Source organism: Archocentrus centrarchus, chromosome 11 (genome assembly GCF_007364275.1).
Source record: "Archocentrus centrarchus isolate MPI-CPG fArcCen1 chromosome 11, fArcCen1, whole genome shotgun sequence".
In the NCBI taxonomy this organism is placed as follows: domain Eukaryota; kingdom Metazoa; phylum Chordata; class Actinopteri; order Cichliformes; family Cichlidae; genus Archocentrus; species Archocentrus centrarchus.
The window spans coordinates 4,204,735-4,230,315 of record NC_044356.1 but is presented as its reverse complement, the minus strand read 5'-3'; the positions used below and the strand labels follow the sequence as shown (position 1 = coordinate 4,230,315).

The following is a 25,581-nucleotide window of genomic DNA, read 5'->3' as shown; positions in this document are numbered from 1 at the left end:
ACTAACAAAAATAATTTAATACAAATCTATGCAATTTTTCATCTTCCTGGAATTTTACGTAAGGCAAAATAGTATTAAAGTATATTCATATTCATATTTTGAAGAATTAAAACTGAAAACATTTCCTAAGATTCAGGATCCAAGATTTGTTTTAAACAAAGTTTAACCTGTTAACTGGCAGCTCCAAAATCACCTGAAAAAACTACATGACGCCCTCTGGTTATTACTGGCTCTGGGAAACCTATTTTGTATCTTATTAATGTCCCTTCTGCAGGTCATATGTAGTGCATTTTATATGGCAGGCTAGACCCTCCCATTTTGATCGACACCACATTTGGCCAATCATGTTCAGAACTGAGTTTTCCAGAGCCAGTAATAACCAGAGGGCGTCACGTAGCTTTTTGAGGTGATGTTGGTGCGGCCAGTTAACAGGTTATTATTGGCCAAATGAGCTGATAATCAAAATGGGAGGTTCTAGCCTGCCATATAGAACGCACTACATACGTCCCATGGACAGGACGTGGTCAGTTAATAGGCTACACAAAGTTTATATAAAACTGTATGGGACACTTTTGGCTGACAGTTTATGATAATATTCCCTGATTTTTGCTTATTGAAGTAGTAACTGCCCAACATCCCACTAGAGTCGTGCTTTATACAGTAAGGTAAAGACCCTACAATATTAGAAAGAAACCACAACAATCACATGACCCCCTTTGAAGAATCGCTTGGTGACAGTGGGATGGAAAAACTTCCTTTTAACAGGAAGACACCATCAGAACCAGGCTCAGGCAGGGGCAGCTATCCACCACAACCACATGGAGGTGAGGGGACAGAGAAATGAGCAAATAGTGTAGTGCTTTCACTGACACTTTCTGCTTTTTCTTATACATATATCCTTGTATGATTTGATATGTTCAGACTGGATCAACAGAAGCTTTTCTTATATAAATAAATTGCACTTGAATTAATGAAATCAAAAGATAAATAATACATATGGACAATTTTGGTCAAATCTCAAACAGTGAACACTTTAAAGTGCTACACAGCAGCACCAGATGTTCACACCTGATCTTCTTCATAAGATCCTCTGGTGAACTCTGACTCGACATTGCTGTCCTCAATGTCAAGTTTCCCCATTGAGCTGTAGACTGAGTCTGTATTCGAGCTGGAGTCATCCTTGAAGGCAAGTGAACAAATATTAGCACATATTAAAACCTCCACATCTGGAACACTTCTGCCTATTGGTAATAATCTAAACACAGAAGCTGCAATCATGTCAATACAGTGCTTAAAGGAAGGCTTTTGCAGATTTTGCAGGGTGCGTTGGATTCAACCGACTGGGACATGTTTCGCAGCAGCGCGGGCGGAGACATCGAGGAGTTTACGGAAACTGTTGTGGGATTTATTGGGAAAGTTGTTGAAGACACTTCACTTAGGAGGACCATCAGGACTTTTCCCAACCAGAAGCCATGGGTGGATAAATCTGTCCGCGACGCCCTGAGGTCCCGCACCGTTGCCTACAACTCCGGCCTCGCCTCTGGGAACATGGAGGACTACAAGGTTGCATCATACAACGTCCGCAGAGCAGTGAAAGAGGCTAAACATCGCTACGGCCGCAGACTGGAACAGCAACTACAACAGTCTGACTCCAGGGGACTGTGGCAGGGACTACGCACCATCACGGACTACAAAGCACCACACACACACCCGGTGAGTGCCGACGCTTCTCTGGCTGATGAACTCAACATCTTCTTTGCGCGCTTTGAGTCGGGAAGCCGACATCCCGCTGCGCTCCCGGCCGGAGGGGCGGAGACACTCACTGTGACGGAGCGCGACGTGAGGAGGGCGTTTAGACGTGTAAACACCAGGAAAGCGGCTGGACCAGACGGTATTAGTGGACGTGTCCTTAAGACCTGCGCTGACCAGCTGGCACCTGTGTTTACACTGATATTCAACCTCTCACTGAAACTGTGTGTGATTCCCACCTGCTTTAAAAAGTCCATCATAGTCCCTGTCCCAAAGAAACTACACCCCAGCAGCCCCAATGACTTCAGGCCCATAGCACTCACCTGGTGATGAAGTGTTTTGAGAGACTCATCAAGACATTCATCACCTCCTCACTGCCCACCACCCTCGACCCACTACAGTTTGCATACCGACCAGACAGATCCACAGATGACGCCATATCCTTCCTCCTCCACAAGACCCTTTCACACATAGACACTGGTAAGGGGAACTATGTGAGAGTGCTGTTTGTAGATTACAGCTCAGCATTCAACACCATAGTTCCCTCCAGGCTGGTCTCTAAGCTGCTGGACCTGGGCCTGGGCCCATCCCTGTGCAGGTGGGTTCACAGCTTCCTGACCAGCAGACCACAGGTGGTACGAGTGGGTCACCTCACCTCATCCTCCCTCACCCTCAACACTGGATCCCCCCAAGGCTGTGTGCTCAGCCCTCTGCTGTACTCACTGTACACCCATGACTGCGAGGCCACGTCAGAGTCCAACGTCATCATCAAGTTTGCTGACGACACTGCTGTTGTGGGACTAATCTCTCACAATGAGGAGACAGCCTACAGGAGAGAGGTCTCCCGCCTGGAGAACTGGTGCCAGGAGAACCACCTCCTGCTCAACGTCAGCAAAACAAAGGAACTGATCGTGGACTTCAGCAGGAAGCAGCAGAGGGACTACCATCCACTTGTCATCAGTGGTGCTGAGGTGGAAAGAGTGGACACTTTCAAATACCTGGGAGTGACCATCTCACAGGACCTGTCCTGGACTCATCACATAAACATCACTGTGAAGAAGGCCAGACAGCGTCTCTACCTCCTCAGGCGGCTGAGAGACTTCAAATTCCCACTCAAGGTGCTCAGGAACTTTTACACCTGCACCATCGAGAGCATCATGCGTGGGAGCATCACCACCTGGATGGGAAACTGCACCAAGCAGGACCTCATGGCCCTAAAAAGGGTGGTTCGTTCAGCTGAACGGACCATCAGAACCACCCTCCCCAACCTGCAGGACATTTACACCAAGCAGTGCAGGCTGAGGGCCATGAAGATCCTAAAACAGCCCAGCCACCCCGGACACTCTCTCTTCTCCCTGCTCCCATCAGGCCGGCGTTACCGCTGCCTGAGGGCTAAGACTGAAAGGTTGAAGAAGAGTTTTTACCCACAAGCCATCCGTCTGCTCAACTCTGAGCCCTAACTGGACCATTATTGCACAATGTAAATATTATAATTTATAAAAGTGTGTATAGTGTATAGTATATAGAGTATAGTGTATAGTGTGAATTACTTTTTTTTATTTTTATTCTTCTTATTTATATGTGTGTGTATATATGGTTGCAGGTACAAAATACATTTCACTGTGCATTGTACTGTGTATAACTGTGCATGTGACAAATAAACACTATCTTAATCTTAAATCTTAAATCAACTGAATAATAATTTCCCTTTAAAGAATACAAGCCATCTATGCCTTGCAATACAGTATTTCTGAATTGCTAAAACTCTAAACTCCATTCCCTTAACCAAATCCACAGAGGCCTAATTTCTCAAATCACACAGACTTTTGGTCAAACCACTAACACAGTTCAGGCACTCAGACACGTCCAGTGCAACTCAAGCACTCTTTCTTGTAAAAGAGCAAACACGTTGAACACATTTGTCCAATGATGTGACCAGACCAACTGGGTAGGATAAAAGTAAATTTAGTGTGGAGGTGGCACATGTGCATCTACAATGGACAGACACATACAGAGAGGCAGAGAAGTAAGAGTGCTTGTGAGAGGTAGGGGGACGAGGAGAAAGAGGACGAGGACGACCGAGAACAGTCATCACCGATGAGATACAGGCAACCATTGTACCCCATGTCCTTGTCCACGAGATTATGCAGGCCAAATGTGCATGCCAATTACACACATCCAGTAATTAAGGGGGTGCAGGAACAAAGATAGTGAGGAGAAAAAGACGCCGGAACACTCCTGGGAGATAATTTATTACAATAGTACTTTCAAGAGTAAGTAACGACATCCTTCTTCTGAAGAAGGTTGCCCAAAACGTTACTTACTGTCAAGATACTATCGAGATGGACAAAGGGTTCAACCCAGTCTGAGCAGATTCTCTGTGGCAGCATCATCAGGACATTCACTATTCCATTCTGTACAACATTTGACACACAGTATGCCACACTACAAGTACTGTGATGTTCATTACAATGCAATGTCGACTGGCAATATACATTTGTAAGTGCACTCCCCCTTTCCAAGAATTGAACAATGACCACATGCAAGTGGCAGGGGTGCCCTTTTCATGTAACATGTGGAAGGCCCTGGCCAGCGGGGTGGCAATGTCACCCTCTGTGCAGCCATTGGTGACTGTGGGGTCCTCCACTGTCATGCTAATCCAGACACCTCCACACATTCCAGGGTTGTCTAAAGGATCACAATGGCTGCACGTGAACAGCTGGATCAGCAAGCAGTGTCTCCTGTGTACGTCCCGGTTAGGGACACTGTGAACTTTCACCGTGCTGTCCAGATATGCGAGTGGTCTACAAACAACCAGCGCTACATGAACGTGTTCCATCCACCTTACAGCCCCTTCCTCAATCCAATAGAGGGGTTTTTCTTTGCGGGGAGGTGGAAGGGCCAACATAGTGCAGAGCAGCTACCTAAACTCTGCTCCCAGTGAGGTAGGTTATCTCATCAATAGTTTTACATTCTCATTGCGTATAACTTTGGATACTGTGGCTCCTCTGAAAAGGAAAGCTTCAGAAGTGCCTGACTCCATGGTATAATTCACAGACACACAGCTTAAAGCAGATAACCCGTAAGCTGGAGGGGGAATGACGTCTCACTAAATTAGAAGATGCTCATTTAGCCTGGAAAAAGAGTTTGTTGCTCTATAAAAAAGCCCTCCGTAAAGCTAAGACATCTTACTACTCATCATTAATTGAAGAAAATAAGAACAACCCCAGGTTTGTTTTCAGCACTGTAGCCAGGCTGACAAAGAGTCAGAGCTCTGTAGAGCCGAGTATTCCTTTCACTTTAACTAGTAGTGACTTCATGGATTTCTTTACAAATAACATTTTAGACATTAGAGAAAAAATAATTCATAACCATCTCAAAGATTTATCTTCACATTTAGCAGCTTTCAGCACTGCAGATGGGAGCTGGTTCCACAGAAGAGGGGCCTGAAAGCTGAAGGCTCTGCCTCCCATTCTACTCTTAAGTATCCTAGGAACCACAAGTAAGCCAGCAGTCTGAGAGTGAAGTGCTCTGTTGGGGTGATATGGGACTATGAGGTGTTTGAGATAAGATGGGGCCTGATTATTCAAGACCTTGTATGTGAGGAGAAGGATTTTAAATTCTATTCTAGATTTAACAGGGAGCCAATGAAGAGAAGCCAATATGGGAGAAATCTGCTCTCTCTTTCTAGTCCCTGTCAGTACTCTAGCTGCAGCATTTTGGATCAGCTGAAGGCTTTTCAGGGAGCTTTTAGGACAGCCTGATAATAATGAATTACAATAGTCCAGCCTAGAAGTAATAAATGCATGAATGAGCTTTTCAGCATCACTCTGAGAAAGGATGTTTCTAATTTTAGAAATATTGCACAAATGCAAAAAAGCGGTCCTACATATTTGTTTAATATGTGCATTGAAGGACATATCCTGGTCAAAAATGACTCCAAGATTTCCCACAGTGTTACTGGAGGCCAAAGTAATGCCATCCAGAGTAAGTATCTGGTTAGACACCATGTTTCTAAGATTTGTGGGGCCGAGAACAAGAACTTCAGTTTTATCTGAATTTAGAAGCAGGAAATTAGAGGTCATCCAGGCCTTAATGTCTTTAAGACATTCCTGCAGTTTAACTAATTGATGTGTGTCATCTGGCTTCATTGATAGGTAAAGCTGAGTAGCATCTGCATAACAAAGAAAATTGATGCAGTGCTTTCTAATAATACTGCCTAAGGGAAGCATGTATAATGTAAATAAAATTGGTCCTAGCACAGAACCCTGTGGAACTCCATAATTAACCTTAGTGTGTGAAGAAGACTCCCCATTTACATGAACAAATTGGAGTCTATGAGATAAATATGATTCAAACCACTGCAGTGCAGTACCTTTAATACCTATAGTATGCTCTAATCTCTGTAATAAAATGTTATGGTCAACAGTATCAAAGCTGCACTGAGGTCCAACAGGACAAGAACAGAGATGAGTCCACTGTCAGAGGCTGTAAGAAGATCATTTGTAACCTTCACTAATGCTGTTTCTGTACTGTGATGAATTCTGAAACCTGACTGAAACTCTTCAAATAAACCGTTCCTCTGCAGATGATCAGTTAGCTGTTTTACAACTACTCTTTCAAGAATCTTTGAGAGAAAAGGAAGGTTGGAGATTGGCCTTTACTTTATAATATAATGAGCTTTGAGGTGACTGCTGTAATTTTTTGCTATATAAATATAATTGAATTGAACTGAATACATGCCCTGGATGCTGTGTCTGAAATTATTTGATGTAGTGTGTAACAAATGGTCTGTTCAAAAATATTTTTACTTGCTGCGTGTGTGATCTGGTTTTGCACACGGGCCAGCTGAATTTTGTGGTGATGGTTTGATTTTGACAAGAAAGTCTGTGGTTTTGTGAATTTAGCTTTAATTTTTGGATTTGTGTTCAAGGTTTTGGGGAAATTGGTGGTGGACTCAGGATGTGTTTCAGCAATTCAGAAATATTCTATAATATAGTTCAGTAATATAGTTGCAAATACCTTTTTGCCTGGCAGGTATGAATCTTGTTTTTTAAGTTTCTTCTTTTCTTTGGGTTCTGTGTCCACAAAGGCTACATAATGGATGAGGGTGTAGATTCTGGATGGACACACAATGAGAATGTTAGATTCTCTTTTTGTGAACCAAAACACTGTGGAGAAAAAGTAATTTGATGTAAGTTGTCACCTGTGGTAAAACATCGCAAGGAACTGGATCAGAACTGAAATACCAAATCCCAAAATGAACATGAAACTAACTGGCTCTATTTGGATATAACTTCCGGTTTTCTTGAGGTCAAGGTCTAATTTTGGGATCTGGATGGAAAATGTGGAACTGAAGATCTGAAGGATGAAGGTTACCACGAGCCAAATAGCATCCACGATGAAGAAGACAAAGTTGATCTGTGTGTAATGAAAAAAATAAGAGAAATAGAAGATTAACTCCACAGGTTTCCTGTTCGAGAAGTACCAAAGCTCATCTTGGTAACAAAAATAGCAGTGTCCACAAATTTGAATCTTAAAGATGTACAGGGTGCACAATCTAGCTCATCTTCACACACTTACTTTGTTTCTCAGCTCTCGCAGCTCATTGGCCATCTTCTTCTGTTTTTCTTTGTCATTGGGCAGAGGTGTAAGATACTCTTTTTTAAGCTCTTCCCAGAATTTCTCCTCTTCCTGGAAAAGTCAAAGAAACATTTTCAATGCTTAGAGTTGTTTTAAACTAAAGAAATGTCAAAAAAAAAAAAAAAGTTTGAGGAAAAATAACCTGCTGATTAAACATTTAAACAGCATGTGTAGCATCATGAAATACAGAGTTCATTTGGCCATCTAAACGTACACGATGCCTAAATGTCACTCTATACATACAGTGATCATCATTTTCATAGATTGAGTGATGATAAATTCTAAACAGGGATCATTTAAAGACAACAACGGAGATCATCATTAAGTCATCCACACCTGGTCAAGTGAGTCCTCTTCCAACGTCATATCACTGGACAAACTCTGTAACTGTTCAACCCAACCTTTAGAAAAGGGCAAGGCAAAAATTATTCAAGCACAGCTGCATTAAAAATATATACAATCAGTACGAGTCAAAAGTTTGGACACATCACCCATTAATATGAATGAGTAATATGAATTTTGACTGGTTTATATATATGTACTGAATTTCATGCACTTACTTTGAATGTGGCTATCTAATTGCCTGAATGAAAATTGGACAGAACAAACAAAACCTTAATATCATATATGCTATGTAGAATCAATATACTGTAATCAATTTTCCAGTTTTGGAACATACCCTTGTTCTGCTTCTGAGATGTTCATATCATCCACAATAGTGTTTTGGGGTTGAGGTTCAGGCTGTTCAGGCTCTGGGACCATGGTTTCCTGGCTGCTGGGCTGTTCACCTTGAGATCTCTGGCTGGATTTTTTGCAGCATTTGACCCATGAGAGGAGCCGCTGGAAGAAGCTTTTGGCTGCAAAGATAAAAATCAGTAAGTAAGTAAGTAAAATGTATTTATGTAGCACTTTTCACAGATAAAAATCACAAAATGCTTCACAATAAAAACCAAAAAATTAAAGTATAACATATAACGTAATAGAATACAGCATAAAGAACAAGTTAGTCAAATGCTTGTGTGTATGAAAATGTCTTCAGCTGTTTTTTAAAAGAGTAAATGGACTCTGTGCAGTGGAAAGACAGTGGAAGAGAATTCCACAACCTTGAAGCCACTGCCTGAAAAGCCTGATCCCCACGAGTTTTGAACAGAGTGCGTGGGACCAACAGCAACCTTTGACCTGATGATCTAATAGCTCGGGACAAAGAATATGATTTCAGCAGGTCAGAGATGTTTTGGGGAGCTTAGTGATACAAGGCCATAAAAGTTAAAACTAAAATGTTAACATGAAATCTAAAATTTACTGGTAACCAATGAAGAGAAGCGAAAATTGGAGAGATATGAGAGCTTTTATTGGTCCCAGTTAAAAGTCATTCTGCACTGTTCGAAGACAATCCGAAGCTGATTTGTTGAAACATGTAAAAACACCATTACAGTAATCCAAACCAGAGAAGAGCATGAATAACCATCTCAAGCTCAGCCTTTGACAACAGTAATCTGAGTTTTGAAATATTCATTAAATGATAAAAACAATTCCGAACCAGCTGTTTGGAGTGATGCTCAAGGGACATTGAACTGTCAAAAACTACACCTAATTTTCTGAGGCTTGATTCAACAGAAGGGCATAAGGAGCTGATATGTCACCAAATTTTCAAAATCATGTGGTCAGGAACAATAATCAATGTTTCCATTTTATCAGTACTTAACTGGAGGAAATTGCTTGATTTCTGTCAGAAATCAAGCAATGGTTAAACCAAACTATTTATAAAACTCAGAGGCTCTGAAAAAACAATATAACTGAATGTCATCAGCATAGAGATGATAAGAAATATCATTGCAACTTCTTATAATTTGGAATTGGACCGAAAACAGAAGGCAAGACTGTTGTTTCAGACATCACTTGATTCATATGAACAGTAAAAGATCTCTCAGGACATGAACCATTTTAAAACAACACCAGCAATCCCAAACAGATCCCTAAGTTTGTTTATTATGATACTGTGATCAACGGAGATCAAAGGAACTGTGAACTCTCCATAGTCTGCTACGATCAAAATGTCACTAGATACTTTAATACTTTCAGTGGGGTGCAATTTGCGAAAACCAGACTGGAAAGAGTCCATAACACTGTTTTCTAGTTGTTCTGCTACTGTTTTTTTTCCAAAATCTTTGAAACAAAAGGCAATTTGGATAGATGGATCCAAATGAGGCTTCTTTAAAATTGACTCAACAAGAGCTTGTTTAAAGAAGCTGGGAACTGAGCCAATTTGAAGAGAAGTATTAATCATTTCCACTATGCACGGGCCAATTGAGTCAAACACACTAATAAACACTGAAGTAGGAAGGATATCGAGGGGGCTTGAAGTCGGTTTCATACGACCAAGAAAAGCACTGATGTCCTGTAAAGTAACAGAAGCAAAGTGGACCAGGTATCAGAAGTAAGCAAATTTCAAGCATGATAGTGAGAACATGATGGGGAAATACTTGACCTTATGGCAGCAACCTCAGTTACATTTCATTAAGCACAAACAATGACAACTCTGTCTGATATCTAGTACCTTTCTGTGCTTTTGTTTGCGGGATGGTAGTTGGAGGTGGAGCTGTACCAGCAGCAGGTTTTGTCTCCCTCGTGCCCCAAGACACATTGTTCATGTTGACCATGGAGTAGATGGTGAGCAGGAGGTAGGCGCTGGGGATGCAGAGGATGTAGAGAAAGCCATAGAACAACAGAGGAAATTCCTGAGGATGCATTACTGCAGTGATTATGTAAATGAGGGCCATGGCGATGACAAAAATGCTGCTGGGTGTCAGGATGGTTTGTTCCTTAATCATTGAGCCTGATGGAGGATACATGGAGGAACAGGGTTTAGGGTTAAACCAGGTTTAAGCATTTGTCAAACCATTAGACAAAATCTGAATAAAATTGACAAATGACTGCATAAGTTAAAGTTAAACCAGTTAAATATAACATACCAATAATGGACAATGTCACTGTCAACATAAGGAATGCATAAAAGACACTCAAGACTGCGGCAATGGTGATTTGAGTGTCTGACTTGAGCTTGAAGCAAAGACCCAGGTAGATGAGTGGAGGTATCACAGAGAGGACCAGAGCAACAGCAGAATCAGTGTTAAACATGAAGGTCAAACTCCCTGTAGGACACAATGGACTGGGAATTTCAGACATTTGCCTTGCCTTTCAAGATGTATTTAATTTTTACATCAAATAACAATTCAGTGTTCCTAAAACACAAAAGTTCCTAATACACAAAAATGACACTGACCTGCAACCAAAAGACAGACGGTAGCAGGCGCCAGGATGGCTGAAATGATGCCAAAGAGCTGGTAAAACATGAAGGGTTTGGACATGGATGGATTCCTCTTGGAAATAATTGTGGTGGAGCCCAGCAGATCCACCACGTTGGCCATTGTTGAAGGCCCCCATCGTCGACGCTGAAGGTGGCAAATTAACATGAGCATAACTAACAGCACAAGAACAAAATATGGATACTTTCTACTTGGACTAAAAAAAAAAAAAGGAACAATGCATTAGAGCAACAAATCAATTGCTTTTTGAATAACAACCCAACACTGATTGGAATATTATTGGGCAGGTTTTCACCTGGTTGTAGAGTTCTTTGAATTCCATTGGTGCGTTGGTGTAGGCATCAGATGCTGCATTGTACTCCACTCTCCATCCCTGCTTCAGTAGCAGAGTGCACAGCCAGCGGTCTTCACCTGTGGGTAAAATAAACATATTTATACATTAGAGGAATATAGAAAAAAGTGAGTGTTTTGTAAACTGATTTCATGAATGAATATATAATATCAAACAATATAGATTACCTTGGTCATACTGGATGTAGTGGCTTGCATCTGTGGACTTGGTAGAATATGTCTTCATCACATTGTCATCCATTAGAGCCTCTGCTCTGAACAGACTGAAGCAGCCGGGGCTGCACAGCACACAGCCAATCACATGCTCCGCTGTCTTCTGCAGCCAGTGACTGACAGCATACTCAAACTTCTGGAACCAAACAGCAGGACCTGCAGAGGAAACACAAGGAAATGCAAAGGTATCAATAACCCTCCACATTATCTCTATCTACTTCTTTCTTAGCTGAATTAATTTTTGTTCTCTTGGAACTGTGTACCCACTGATTGGCCACGTCCATTATTTGTGTTTGTGTTTGTGTGTGTGTCAGTTTGGCCGGTGATCGCAGTCTCCTTGGAGGCATGGGTTCAAATCCCACTCCTGACACCACTTGTCAGTTTGGCCTGCGGTCCCCTGGCATTTACGCAGAGGCATGAGGCTGAAATAAACGTTTGTAACTTGAAGTCTTTATTAAATAAACAGACCATTTCACAGTCATCAACACAACAACAACAACAACAACTTTACAAGCAAATGGCTTCCTTTTATACTCTCCCTGCCACAGGTGAGCATCCAGAATGGTCCAAGTTTGGGTGCAGCCAAACAAAGGAAAACAAAATAATCCCATTCCCAAAATCAAACAAAATTTAACACAAAGAATGAATATTTACATATATACAAATTCATAAAAATATTTTAGTAACATGCTTTTTTTTAATTGATTTTATACATCCATATTAAAACTCTTTAATCTAAACTCCCCTCATGTGATATTTTGGTTTGCCCCAGGGGCTCATAAGCAGGTGATCGTGCACCCTCCAATCTTTTGCTCCACATCCTGCTAAAGATAACTAGGAGAAGGTGAGTACTGCTAACCTTAACACACACACCAAATATCTATAACACAGAATGAAAATTAGTGATGGCAAAACGAGGCTTTCTGAAGCTCTGAACCTTTTTGAACCACTGTTTCAAAAATTGGTTCGCTACTCGAAGGTTCATTCAGTACTCCTGGGGGACATCTGCTGACCACAATGGTTGTTGCAGAGCCAAATGAAGCCCTGCAGATGTAACGCACCTTTCATGTGTATAATAACACTTCTTAACGTGTGTTGGGACAATTCGTCAAATGACCTGTTTTATGTATCTGTTCTTTGTATCCCATATGTAAAAATCATCTGCCTGAGTAATTCCATCTATGAAATGATAATAAATAAATATATTTGGAAAATGGTTTGGTTTGTCATTGATTCTAAATTACATACTGGACAGGGAAGATGTTCAGTAATAATGAGTCAGTAGGTGAGATTGATCCGTTTCCCCCTCGTTTTTTTTTTTTTTTTTTGGTGTACAGTTATTTCCTTTGTTATTGTGCTTGGTGTGCAGGAAATGTGTGCTTTTGCATCTCGGTTTTTTATTATTATTTAGGAATAATGTTTCCACAGTAGATGGACTTCACTGGTTTCTCTTTTTAGGGACAGCTTCCCAGCCTTTGAGAACATCCCTTCACACGGAAAAGAAGAAGCTGGTGTGACCAGGAAGTAAGAAAGAAAGAAAAGCACCTCTTGAATGATGTGGCACTATGAGTATTATATTTGAATAAACACTGAATAGGTGTGTTGTGATCACTGCATCTTCGGCCAGTGACGTTGTTCAAGCTAACCTGTTTGCTTTTCGACAAGTTGAACGTCGTTGGCCGCTAATGGTCACCAATTTAAACGTGGATGCATAATTTTATGTTTTAAATTAAACCGGACTTAGTGTCATGTTTTGTTGATCATAAAGTAGTTTATTAATACCCGAAATGCTCCGATGGCAACGCCGGATTCCTTTGCCTGGCGACAAAGATCGGAGAGATTAATTGGCTGTAACCTCATTATATTTTTTGGGCTATTGATGTGGTTTAAGCATCAGCATTTTTCTTTTTCCATGCTCGTCCTACCTGCACAAATTTCCAATTGAAAAGAAATGGATGGATGGACACGCTGAAATGATTTTACCTTATTCGGTGGCAACAAATCAAAATATTCCCATACTTAGGAAAAATGAGATGGCTCTCTTATTGAAAGTTTGAAATTCACAAAAACCAGCCGTCACTGACGCACAGCAGGTTTGGTACAGGGCATGAAACGGCGTTTTAGTCGTCTTAAATACTCTGAGTATCGCGCCAAAGTTTCAAAGCTCCGCCTGTGAAATCAAACCAGTCAGCAATGATCTGAAGCATCTTTGCATTGTTTGAGGCACACACGTTATGACCTAATATCATTGTATCAGGTTCGGTTTACAAATAAAGATGGATGAATATGTGTGTTGTGTTATTGAACAGAATGCTGAGAAAACATGGCATTAACTGGCTGTGCTCGTGTAACTACCGCTGTTGCGTTAATCTTGATACGACAGCGTCCGTCATCACGTTGAAAGGACGAGCCAGCAAAGGTTGTCTTTAATTCATAACTCAGCAACTGTTGGCCATAAGAACGCTGAAACTGTGCGAGTATGAACCGGGCTGACTGTCTCGCTCTCGCTCCTTCACTCTTAACCAGCGAATACCTGAACCAGTCAGGTGATCCAGTCCGAGACCGAAGCAGTTGCTGCTTCGGACGTCATATGTCACATGTTTTTTTTTTTTTTCGCTCTGAAGCAAGCTTCGAAGCAGTGGTTCTCTGGAGATGTAAGCCCAGGGTTCGAAGCACGTATCGAAGCTTCGGTTTCTCACACATCACTAATTCACACTCAATAAAGAATACTCCAAACAATGTGTTCTTTTTTTTTTTATATAGCTTATTTAAAAACCTCAATCCTTAAACTATATAAGCAGGTAAAGGTAATGGAACCCCTGGTCTCCATTACTCTGTGTGTGTGTGTGTGTGTGTGTGTTTCATTCTGCTCATGGTTTGTCTCCCTAAAGAGTAAAATCTGAAAATGAATATTGGATATTGCACATTATAGGGGTGATAGATATTGTTCAGTATGAATAATATAATATTGCACAGAGATGTGGGTGTTGCACAGTTCAGGGTGGTGACTGTTCTGGTGAAGAAACTGTTCTGGAGTCTGTTTGTTCTGCTCCTGTAGCTCCTGCCAGAGGGCAGCAGGTCAGAGGTCAAAGCCAGGGTGTGAGCTGTCCTTGATGATGTTCCTGGCTCTGCTGATGCAGCGGGAGGTGTAGATGTCCATCAGGGAGGGGAGAGGGCAGCCAACGATTCTTTGTGCTGTCTTGATTACCGTCTGAAGCCTGACCCTGTCTGCCTCAGTGCAGCTGCTGTACCATACTGTGATACAGTACATCAGCAGGCTCTCAATGGATGAGAGTTAGAAAGTCAGCAGCAGGTTTGAGTCCAAGTTGTTCTTCCTGAGAACCCTCAGGAAGAGAAGTCGCTGCTGAGCCTTCTTGATAACAGCTGTGATGTTATCTGACCAAGAAAGCTCAGCAGAGATGAGGACACCAAGAAACCTGAAGGTGTGGACCCTCTCCACACGCTCGCCGTTGATGTAGAGGGGGGGCTGGGTCAGTCCTGTGCTTCCTGAAGTCGATGATGATCTCTTTGGTTTTCATGGTGTTCAGTAGGGATGTGCGCGATTACTTGATTGGCCAAGTAGTCCTTGCTATTGTTACTAGTAGGGACTAGATGTACTAGTTGGTTAGCCCAAATATTAAGGTTTTAATTAACCCAGTGCTGGTAAATGTTTGTTCTAAATGTTATGCAGCCATCTGCCACCAGATGGAGCTGCTGCCCTTACATCATTATATAAATATGCCATAACGTAAGCGCACCTCCAAAGAAACACCCTTCCTTCCCTGCATTCCTTCCTTGCTTCCCTTCCATTTTGTACAAAGAAGAGATGTTTCTGTCGGCCGACACCACATGTCTAACACTTTCTGGGACACGACTGAAAGGTAATTAACACATGCAATGCACCTGCACAGGTATAAATGCAGCAACATCGGCCACTTACGTTGTCTCACAGCCTGGGGCCGGTTGGTTAAGAAGTCCTTTATCCAGGAGCATGTGAGGGGGGGGGACCTAGGGTGAGCAGTTCAGGATGATTGTATTAAAGGCTAAGCTGTAATCCACAAAGAGCATGTGAGCGTAGCTCTGATTCAAGATTCTTTATTTGTCTCTCTTGGGAGGAATTTCATTCAGTTTAAAGAGGAAAAGAGGTACCAGTGCACAGTAAAACAGAGCAACAAGCAGAAGCTCCGGGTACACCACCAACCTGTTCACGTCTCTAACCGTTTTTCTCCACTCTGCGACACACCCGCCGAGGAACAAACTCTGGTTATTGGCGACTCTGTTTTGAGAAACGTGAAGCTAGAGACACCGGCGACCATAGTCAAATGTCGTCCAGGGGCCAGAGCAGGCGACATTCATGGAAATTTGAAACTGCTGGCTAAGGCTAATCATAGATTTGGTAAGATCGTTATTCACGTCGGCAGTAATGACACCCGGTTACGCCAATCGGAGGTCACTAAAATTAATATTGACTCGGTGTGTAACTTTGCAAAAACGATGTCGGACTCTGTAGTTTTCTCTGGGCCCCTCCCCAATCAGACCAGGAGCGACATGTTTAGCCGCATGTTCTCCTTGAATCGCTGGTTGTCTGAGTGGTGTCCAAAAAATGATGTGGGCTTCATAGATAATTGGCAAAGTTTCTGGGGAAAACCTGGTCTTGTTAGGAGAGACGGCATCCATCCCACTTTGGATGGAGCAGCTCTCATTTCTAGAAATCTGGCCAAATTTATTAACCCTCCTAAAAACTGACTACCCAGGGTTGAGACCAGGAAGCAGAGTTGCAGTCTTACACGCCTCTCTGCAGCTTCTCTCCTCCTGCCATCCCCCCAAAACCCCCTCCCCATAGAGTCGGTGCCTGCTCCCAGACCACCAAAAACCAAAGCTAAAATCAGCAAAAAGCTATTTAAGCATAAAAATTCAAAAACAATAAATAATACAGCTTCATCAACTGCACCAAAAAATAAAACAATTAAATGTGGATTGTTAAACATTAGGTCTCTCTCTTCCAAGTCCCTATTAGTAAATGATTTAATAATTGATCAACGTATTGATTTATTCTGCCTTACAGAAACCTGGTTACAGCAGGATGAAGATGTTAGTTTAAATGAATCAACACCCCCGAGTCACAGTAACTGTCAGAATGCTCGAAGCACAGGTCGAGGAGGAGGATTAGCTGCAATCTTCAATTCCAGCTTATTAATTAATCAAAGACCCAGACAAAGTTTTCATTCTTTTGAAAGCCTGACTCTTAGTCTTGTCCATCCTAATTGGGAAAATCAAAAAGCTGTTTTATTTGTTATTATCTATCGTCCACCTGGTCCCTACTCAGAGTTTCTGTATGATTTCTCAGACTTTTTATCTGATTTAGTGCTCAGTTCAGATAAAATAATTATAGTGGGTGATTTTAACATCCATGTAGATGCTGAGAATGACAGCCTCAACACTGCATTTAATCTATTGTTAGATTCAATTGGCTTCTCTCAAAATGTAAAGGAGCCCACCCACCACTTTAATCATACTCTGGATCTTGTCCTAACATATGGCATAGAAACTGAAGACTTAACAGTATTCCCTGAAAGCCCCCTTCTGTCTGATCATTTCTTAGTAACATTTACATTTACTTTAATGGATTACACAGCAGTGGGGAATAAGTTTTATTACAGTAGAAGTCTTTGTGAAAGTGCTGTAACTAAGTTTAAGGATCTAATTCCTTCATTGTTATGCTCTTCAGTGCCAACACAGTGCAGAGCAGCTACCTAAACTCTGCTCCCAGTGAGGTCGATTATCTCGTCAATAGTTTTACATCCTCACTGCGTATAACTTTGGATACTGTGGCTCCTCTGAAAAGGAAAGCTTCAAATCAGAAGTGCCTGACTCCGTGGTATAATTCACAAACGCACAGCTTAAAGCAGATAACCTGAAAGCTGGAGAGGGAATGGCGTCTCACTAAATTAGAAGATGCTCATTTAGCCTGGAAAAAGAGTTTGTTGCTCTATAAAAAAGCCCTCCGTAAAGCTAGGACATCTTACTATTCATCATTAATTGAAGAAAATAAGAACAACCCCAGGTTTGTTTTCAGCACTGTAGCCAGGCTGACAAAGAGTCAGAGCTCTGTAGAGCCGAGTATTCCTTTCACGTTAACTAGTAGTGACTTCATGGATTTCTTTACAAATAAAATTTTAGACATTAGAGAAAAAATTATTCATAACCATCTCAAAGATTGATCTTCATGTTCGGCTGCTTTCAGCACTGCTGGTATTTGTTTAGACTCTTTTGCTCCAGTTGATCTTTCAGAGTTAACTTCAATAGTTACTTCCTCCAAACCAGCAACATGTTTGTTAGATCCCATTCCTACTAGACTGTTCAAAGAAGTCTTTCCAATTATTGATGCTTCAATCTTAAAAATGATCAATCAGTCTTTATTAGTTGGCTATGTACCACAGACCTTCAAGGTGGCTGTAATTAAACCTCTGCTTAAAAAGCCATCACTGACCCAGCTGTCTTAGCTAATTATAGGCCAATCTCCACCCTTCCTTTTCTCTCAAAGATTCTTGAAAGAGTAGTTGTAAAACAGCTAACTGATCATCTGCAGAGGAACGGTTTATTTGAAGAGTTTCAGTCAGGTTTCAGAATTCATCACAGTACAGAAACAGCATTAGTGAAGGTTACAAATGATCTTCCTCCAGCCTCTGACAGTGGACTCATCTCTGTTCTTGTCCTGTTGGACCTCAGTGCAGCTTTTGATACTGTTGACCATAACATTTTATTACAGAGATTAGAGCTTGCTATAGGTATTAAAGGTACTGCACTGCAGTGGTTTGAATCATATTTATCTCATAGACTCCAATATGTTCATGTAAATGGGGAGTCTTCTTCACACACTAAGGTTAATTATGGAGTTCCACAGGGTTCTGTGCTAGGACCAATTTTATTTACATTATACATGCTTCCCTTAGGCAGTATTATTAGAAAGCACTGCATCAATTTTCATTGTTATGCAGATGATACTCAGCTTTACCTATCAATGAAGCCAGATGACACACATCAATTAGTTAAACTGCAGGAAAGTCTTAAAGATATTAAGGCCTGGATGACCTCTAATTTCCTGCTTCTAAATTCAGATCAAACTGAAGTTCTTGTTCTCGGCCCCACAAATCTTAGAAACATGGTGTCTAACCAGATACTTACTCTGGATGGCATTACTTTGGCCTCCAGTAACACTGTGAGAAATCTAGGAGTCATTTTTGACCAGGATATGTCCTTCAATGCACATATTAAACAAATATGTAGGACCGCTTTTTTGCATTTGCGCAATATTTCTAAAATTAGAAACATCCTTTCTCAGAGTGATGCTGAAAAGCTCATTCATGCATTTATTACTTCTAGGCTGGACTATTGTAATTCATTTTTATCAGGCTGTCCTAAAAGCTCCCTGAAAAGCCTTCAGCTGATCCAAAATGCTGCAGCTAGAGTACTGACAGGGACTAGAAAGAGAGATTATATTTCTCCCACATTGGCTTCTCTTCATTGGCTCCCTGTTAAATCTAGAATAGAATTTAAAATTCTTCTCCTCACATACAAGGTCTTGAATAATCAGGCACCATCTTATCTCAAAGACCTCATAGTACCATATCACCCCAACAGAGCACTTCGCTCTCAGACTGCTGGCTTACTTGTGGTTCCTAGGATACTTAAGAGTAGAATGGGAGGCAGAGCCTTCAGCTTTCAGGCGCCTCTTCTGTGGAACCAGCTTCCAGCTTGGATTCGGGAGACAGACACCCTCTCTATTTTTAGAATTAGGCTTAAAACTTTCCTTTATGATAAAGCTTATAGTTAGGGCTGGATCAGGTGACCCTGAACCATCCCTTAGTTATGCTGCTATAGGCCTAGTCTGCTGGGGGGTTCACATAATGCACTGTTTCTCATTCACCTTATTTACTTTGTTTATACTCCACTCTGCATTTAATCATTAATTGATATTAATCTCTGGCTCTCTTCCACAGCATGTCTTTCTCTCCCCTCAGCCCAACCGGTCGCGGCAGATGACCCCCCCTCCCTGAGCCTGGTTCTGCTGGAGGTTTCTTCCTGTTAAAAGGGAGTTTTTCCTTTCCACTGTCGCCAAGTGCTGCTCATAGGGGGTCGTTTTGACTGTTGGGTTTTCTCTGCATTATTGTAGGGTCTTTACCCACAATACAAAGCGCCTTGAGGCGACAGTTTGTTGTGATTTGGCGCTATATAAATAAAATTGAATTGAATTGAATTGAATTGAACACCACCACTAAAATCCAATAAATATAATAAGACTACAGAATAAAATTCACATGGACAATAAAAGCCAATAAATATGATAAAAACAATATACAATTTATAATGCTGCTGCTGTTCCAAGTGGCTCAACACAGAGTGGAGAGCTACAGCGATGGCGTCCTCTGTGGATCTGTTTGCACGATATGCAAACTGATGGGTGTCAAAAGTGGGGGGAGATGGTCCTTTATGTGCTGGAGGACCAGTCTCTAAAAGCACTTCATGATTACTGGTGTGAGGGCCACAGGGTTTTAATCATTTAGGCGACCTCTTTGGCATAGGGATAATTGCGGCTGTTTTCAGGCAGGGGGGATGACTGCTTAAGCCAGGGAGAGGTTGAAATTGAGTGGTCCTGTGGTGTCTCAAAGCGAGCAAAGAAACAGTTAAGTTCCTCTGCTAGTGACACACTCAGGTCTCCTGCTGTCACATCACAGCCTCTGAAGTTACACTGTGTTTTGCTGCTGGACAGGTGGGACTCTATTCTCCTCCTGTAGTCTGCCTTGGCAGACTGCATGTGGAGTCTGCCTTTTTTTAATTCCTCTTTTCAGGTCAGCTCGAGCAGTACTGTACAGAGCTCTGTCGCCTGACCTGAAGGCAGCATCGCGGGTTTTGAGGAGTGAACGGACCTGGCTGTTCATCCAGGGTTTCTGGTTAGGGAAAACCCGGATGGTTTTGCTAACAGTCACATTTCCAATACAGAACCTAATTTAGTCCAGTAGCATCCCTGTGAAGGTCCTCATGTTCAAATAAGTCCCAGTCTGTGTAGGTGAAGCAGTCCTGTTGGTCGGAGAGTGCATTTTCAGGCCAGGTTGTAATGGTTTTTACAGTAGGCCTGGCTTTCTGCCTGAGGGGGTGTGAGTAAGCTGGGGGGAGCAGCAGGGAAAGATGGTTGAACTGGCTGAGGTGGGGGAGGGGTTTGGCTCTGTAAGCGTGTTTAATGTTGGAGTAAACATGTTCCGAGTGTTCTCCCCATTTGTTAACATTTGACATGTTGGTGGAATTTCGGGAGTACTTTCTTCAAGTTGGCCTTACTAAAGTCTCTCGCAATAATGTGAACACCATCAGGGTGGTCCCACTGCTGTTCATTAATGGTGTTCAGCAGGATCTCATATCTCATACTCATCCCCCCTGTAGACCTAGTCCTTCATCAAGTATCTTCTTTATATACTCATTCATTCTTCACCTTCTTTCAGCCCAACCAACTTAATGTTTTTCTGCCTTCCTCAATTTTTCTAATCATCAACACAGCTCCATAGCTGAACTCTGTTTTATTACTTTGTTTTCATTAGCCATACTAACATTTGTATCCTCAACCTCAGCAATGCGGCTTTCTGCCTCCTCCAGCCGTGTTTGCAAAACATTCACTGCGTTCTTGAGCTCTGTTGTGTCTGATTTGATTGTTGTTACATCACGTGCCACTTTCTCCAAAGTTGTATTTGTCTTTGTTATTTCGGCAAGAATCTCCCCCATGCTATTGCTCTGGCTATCTATGGAGCTAGTGGCGCTAAGAGGGTTAGTGTCCATAGTGGCAAGGATTTTCAGGTGGGTCTGCACACTTCAGTTTCCCTGGTCTATTATACTGCTTTAAACCTAAATAGTTCAATATCACTTTGAGCTGTGTAAGAGCACTGACCACTTACAGCTTTAGATAAACTTTTGTGGAGAATTTATGAAGTTTAGTTGTCCATAATCTTGGGCGGAGGATGAGAGCTTATCTGGGGTGCCGCCATGCCCCAAAGCTCCCTCACGTGACTCCTTGTTTTTCAGCCATTCAGAAATTAATATTTCCTCCAAACCAACTATAGTATCTCTACAATGCCCTACTTTTTCATTAGTTTTTCTTTTATTTTGTTACTGTGTGCAAACCTGATCCAGTGGGGTGAATCCTGCCACATGCTGCCCCAACACGAGGGTACATTCTCAGACGGTCGATGAGCAACATCACAGCAGATGGCTGGAAGTCTGTGTCCCCATCCAAAGCCAGGATGTAGGTGTTGTGCTTCTCTTTCTGAAGAGCCAAATACAATTTGCTTTGTTTCACACTGATGCTGTGGTCAACTGTTACGTACCATGAGAAATGTGTGCATCCAAGTTTGAACAAACCTCTTCCATCTTACCTTGGCCTGTTTCATTAGCTCCTTCTCATCCTCTCCCCTCTGCAACCGAGTGTAATATTTGGACATAAGTTTCCAGCCCAGAAGATAATAAAGATACATGATCTGTAAAAAAAAAAAAAAAAAAAGAATAGCAATCAGTGGACCAAAGATTTTTCACAACTCAAGAGTTTAGATGATCAACCTTACATGTCTGGAGGCTGCAGTTTGTTTTTTCCCTACCTGAGACCATCTCTTTTTGTGGCGGATGCGTTCTTTGTCCTTGAAGTGAACCACAATGTTGTTCCCATGAGGCATGGTGATGACAAGACGACCTCCATATGGCGTCTCTATGATATTCTGATTGGGGACTTGCTGCTGCTTTCTGAAGAACTTTTCATCAATGTTCTTGAATATACTGATGACAGAGAGAGACAGCTCTTTGTTAATATTTGTAATGTCAGGTCAGTGCTGGACTTGAATGCACCAACAGCAGACAGTAGGTAAACATACACATAAACTTCTTTAATGGTTGTCACAAGGTTCTCAGCATATTCATTCAGGTGGCGACTCCCCTCAACATCTATGAAGGCGTCATCAAAGTAGATATGAGCTTCAAAGGTGAAATCGTTGATCTTTGGGTTTTCCTTTGGTCTGTACTTGTCCATTCTGCAGGGATCAAGCATAACGAGGAAGTATGAGGAAAACCACAGCAAGAAAGTAAATCTGGGAGTTGTTAAGATCACACTAATGTAAACTGGCTCGGCCAAAGTCCTTTGGAAACTATTCTTGAGTGTAACATAGATATTAGTCACTACAGCTGGCTTTGCTTTAGCTGAATTTCAGATCTTAAACACTCTTTGTTGATAATATTTTAAAGTGGTTTAAGGAATAACTAAATTTATGTTTAAGTTTCCGTGTGAGGAAAGTCCAAAAGATAGTAGAAACTCATGAGAGACTGAAGTTAGAGGAAGAGAAAGATTAAATAATTCTTTGGCAGAATCATTGGGACTCACCTGAATATTGATATTATAATGTTCATCATCTCATCGTAGGTCTCATGCCACATGGTCGCACATAGATACACCATCACCCGTTCAAAATCCCTAAGTCTTGGCATAAAAATATTTGCAAAGTTCAAGGTGAGACAGCATCATTCTAAAAAAAAACTGCCCAAATCTAGTGACAACCTATAGAAACTTCATGTCCAAACACCTTAATGAACCAAAGGAACAAATTAAAGAATAGTGGCACAAACTTACTTTTTTATCTTTTCTTTGGTCTGGATATCAAACCGGATGTTGAGGAGCAGGGACTGCTCGATAAAGGCTCCCTCATACAGCCTCCTGATGAACAGATCTTGAGTCCTCTGGATGCGGTACACATTGAGCTTCCAGAGATGTAGGGTTACCAGAACAAGACCAATCCACCAGGACATTGCCGAACCTGAAGGAGGATAAAGAAAATCATGTTCATCATGAGGACACTACCTTTGTCTCCACCATATTACATGAAAATTAAACAGTCTTGACTAACTAGGAGTTGGACCTGCATGCACACAAACTCTAAACATGCTGATCCAGTGATTTTACTGTAAATAACAAATTACTATAATTTTAATAGTTCTTCTTCATTACCTGTGAGTATACCAATGTCAGCTGTCTTAGACATGTCCAGGAAGCACAGAGTGTGTGTAACATCCAGCACCAGTTGTGGAAACACATTGCCATTCAGGCTTTGGTTTCTTCCATCTACAGCTAACTCACAGTAGTCTGTGAAATTGATGTTTGCAGTCCTATTCAGGCTTGTTCTGTAGTCCTGATAGTAAACAATTACTGGAATGATGAACAGAGCCATGACAGACAGAGAGGCCAGGTACAGAGGTAGGAGGAAGCATCGTCGCAGGGCGTGCATCTTGCAGGCTGCCAAGCCAAACCAGTGGCAGAGTGCTGAGGAGATCAGCTGGACCCCAACGATGATGGCTATAATCCTTGTCTCTGTGTTTGAGGTCAGGAAGTCCCAGTCCATTTTGGCTAGAGGGACATAGGCCACAATTACACAGGCAGTCACCACAATCCTGAGGAGGCTGGAGAGGATGTGCAGCATGTTCTTGCATTTGGTTATGTCTTTGCACAGGATCTTGAGAAAGATGGAGCTGCTGTTCTGTGAGATTATTCTGAAGTAGTTTTCCCACCAGTTGAAAGACACTAAAATGGACCCTCCAACAGCCAGCCCCACCCAGATGGCCATTTTCATATCAGAAGGATTCTTCATGATGTATAAGAGAAGAAACAGGATGTAACCAATCAAAATGAGGATGAAACCAAAGGTGGAAGGCAGCAGGAAGCAGTTTCTTTGTTTGGCAGTACACTGGGCAACCAGCTGTAGGACCGCAGAGAGGATAGCTACTCCATTCAGTATTGTCACATTGGTCACAATGTCCAAGTGTGGCATTGCCACAATGGTGAGAATTGCTGCACCTACAGATGCCAGAAACTCAAAGAACAGAACCTAAAGAAGAAGCAGAAGATGATTAACTTTGAAAACATGATGAGAAAAAAGGTTAAAATGTGCAAACTTTTGGTTTTTATCAGTCAGTGTTGGCTTACGAGGGCTACAGTTGTTTTTCTGGGAGGCTTTGATGTCTTATAACATGCTTTCCAGATGCTTTTGAGGAATAGAAAGACACTGGACATGATGAGAGAGCAGGCGATACACAGCAATGCAACAGGTTTGTGCTCAGCAGAGAGAGTCTTTGTGCCTTCATTGGACAACGTGATTAGGAGGAGAAAAGAAGTCTGTAAGAGAGGAGAAGAAATCTCTGAATATGTGTTAGAATAAATATTAGTGCACTGATTAGGCAAGCTCAAACAAGCAGCTGCTCTCAGTGATTAATTTCTTAGTATTAGTATTTATCTATTATCATACCAAATATGAACTAAATAATCTAGAGCTGCTAACATGTTAAAGACAAAAAAGTGTACAAGAATCCTATTTCTGTCAACTCAGTCTTACAATGGTCCTACAATCAGTGTTGAGCAGCAGCTGCAGTCATATATACACAATAAATATCATATACATTAACAAATGTAATAAAAAGAACAAACCTTGCTGCATAGAGCCAATCCAAACACAAAAATAGCTACAGCAATAAAAGAGATGAACTTTAACAATTTGATCATTTTCCATGGTGTCTGTTCATCTTCAGTGATTGGGACCTCTTGACAGGTGTCCCATGGCCTCCTGAATAAAGAGACCAAAATGTCAGTCTGAGGTAGAAAGGCATGTAAACAGTGTAGATAAGAACAAAGTGTTTTCTTATTAGGTTTTGTAATAGATGAAAGTTATATAGTTACAATATTAAAATGCCATTCTTTTACAGATTAGACTTACTTTGGTGGATCTCTTTGCTCCTCCATGGTGAAAATAGTAAATGAATGCTGTCTGTTTGGATCCACTATATAGAGGTGCAGGTATGACTCATCATGTAGCCACTCCCTCATGTACGAGATATTCTGCAGCAGGTGAAGAGAAATATGAGCAAACCAGACACAAGAATTCAAATGTAATTAAATTTAGATATCAATTTAGATCGAAATGTGTTATTAGATCATTCAGAGTTTACTCCAGAATCTTTATTAGGATACTGACTAACAAAAAAAGACACGAGTGACAGAAGTCCAGTCTTCTTTTGGAGAAGTTGAATAGATACTACTTTGGCTATCTGGAATATGCAGGAAACACCCAGAAACCTTTTTTTTTTTTTTCTCATTATAACATTTTTACTTTGTCTTGAGGCTACAGAATATTAAATACAAAATAACACTTATTTGTAATAATTTTTACTGTTTTTAGCCGTTTTGTCCAAAAAAGAAAGCAAGGGTCCATCGTCTAAGAAATATGTG

At 41.5% G+C, this 25,581-nt stretch overlaps 1 protein-coding gene across 1 annotated transcript; it reads right to left on the bottom strand.

The window, feature by feature from the left end:
* Positions 1 to 1,062: 1,062 nt before the first annotated feature.
* Positions 1,063 to 25,095, bottom strand: LOC115788642 (chitin synthase chs-2-like). The gene is made up of 22 exons (XM_030741766.1): positions 25,070 to 25,095; positions 24,784 to 24,919; positions 24,286 to 24,474; positions 23,314 to 24,187; positions 22,939 to 23,122; positions 22,693 to 22,788; positions 22,190 to 22,345; positions 21,920 to 22,094; positions 21,701 to 21,802; positions 21,450 to 21,591; positions 11,238 to 11,438; positions 11,014 to 11,129; positions 10,676 to 10,844; positions 10,365 to 10,544; positions 9,950 to 10,228; positions 8,072 to 8,249; positions 7,953 to 7,975; positions 7,729 to 7,793; positions 7,333 to 7,443; positions 6,956 to 7,170; positions 6,772 to 6,868; positions 1,063 to 1,179 (listed from the first exon to the last, which is right to left on the bottom strand). Exons 1-22 carry the CDS (start codon positions 25,093 to 25,095, stop codon positions 1,063 to 1,065), a joined length of 3,831 nt encoding a protein of 1,276 aa, XP_030597626.1.
* Between the last annotated feature and the right edge of the window lie 486 nt (positions 25,096 to 25,581).

Coding starts and splice junctions, on each gene's coding strand:
- LOC115788642 (XM_030741766.1), bottom strand. CDS start 25,095: ATGGAGGAGCAAAGAGATCCACCAAA. Junction 23,123..23,313: donor TGACATTGGTATACTCACAG/GTAATGAAGAAG, acceptor ATCCTCCTTCAG/GTTCGGCAATGTCCTGGTGG. Junction 11,130..11,237: donor CTACATCCAGTATGACCAAG/GTAATCTATATT, acceptor TTTTACCCACAG/GTGAAGACCGCTGGCTGTGC.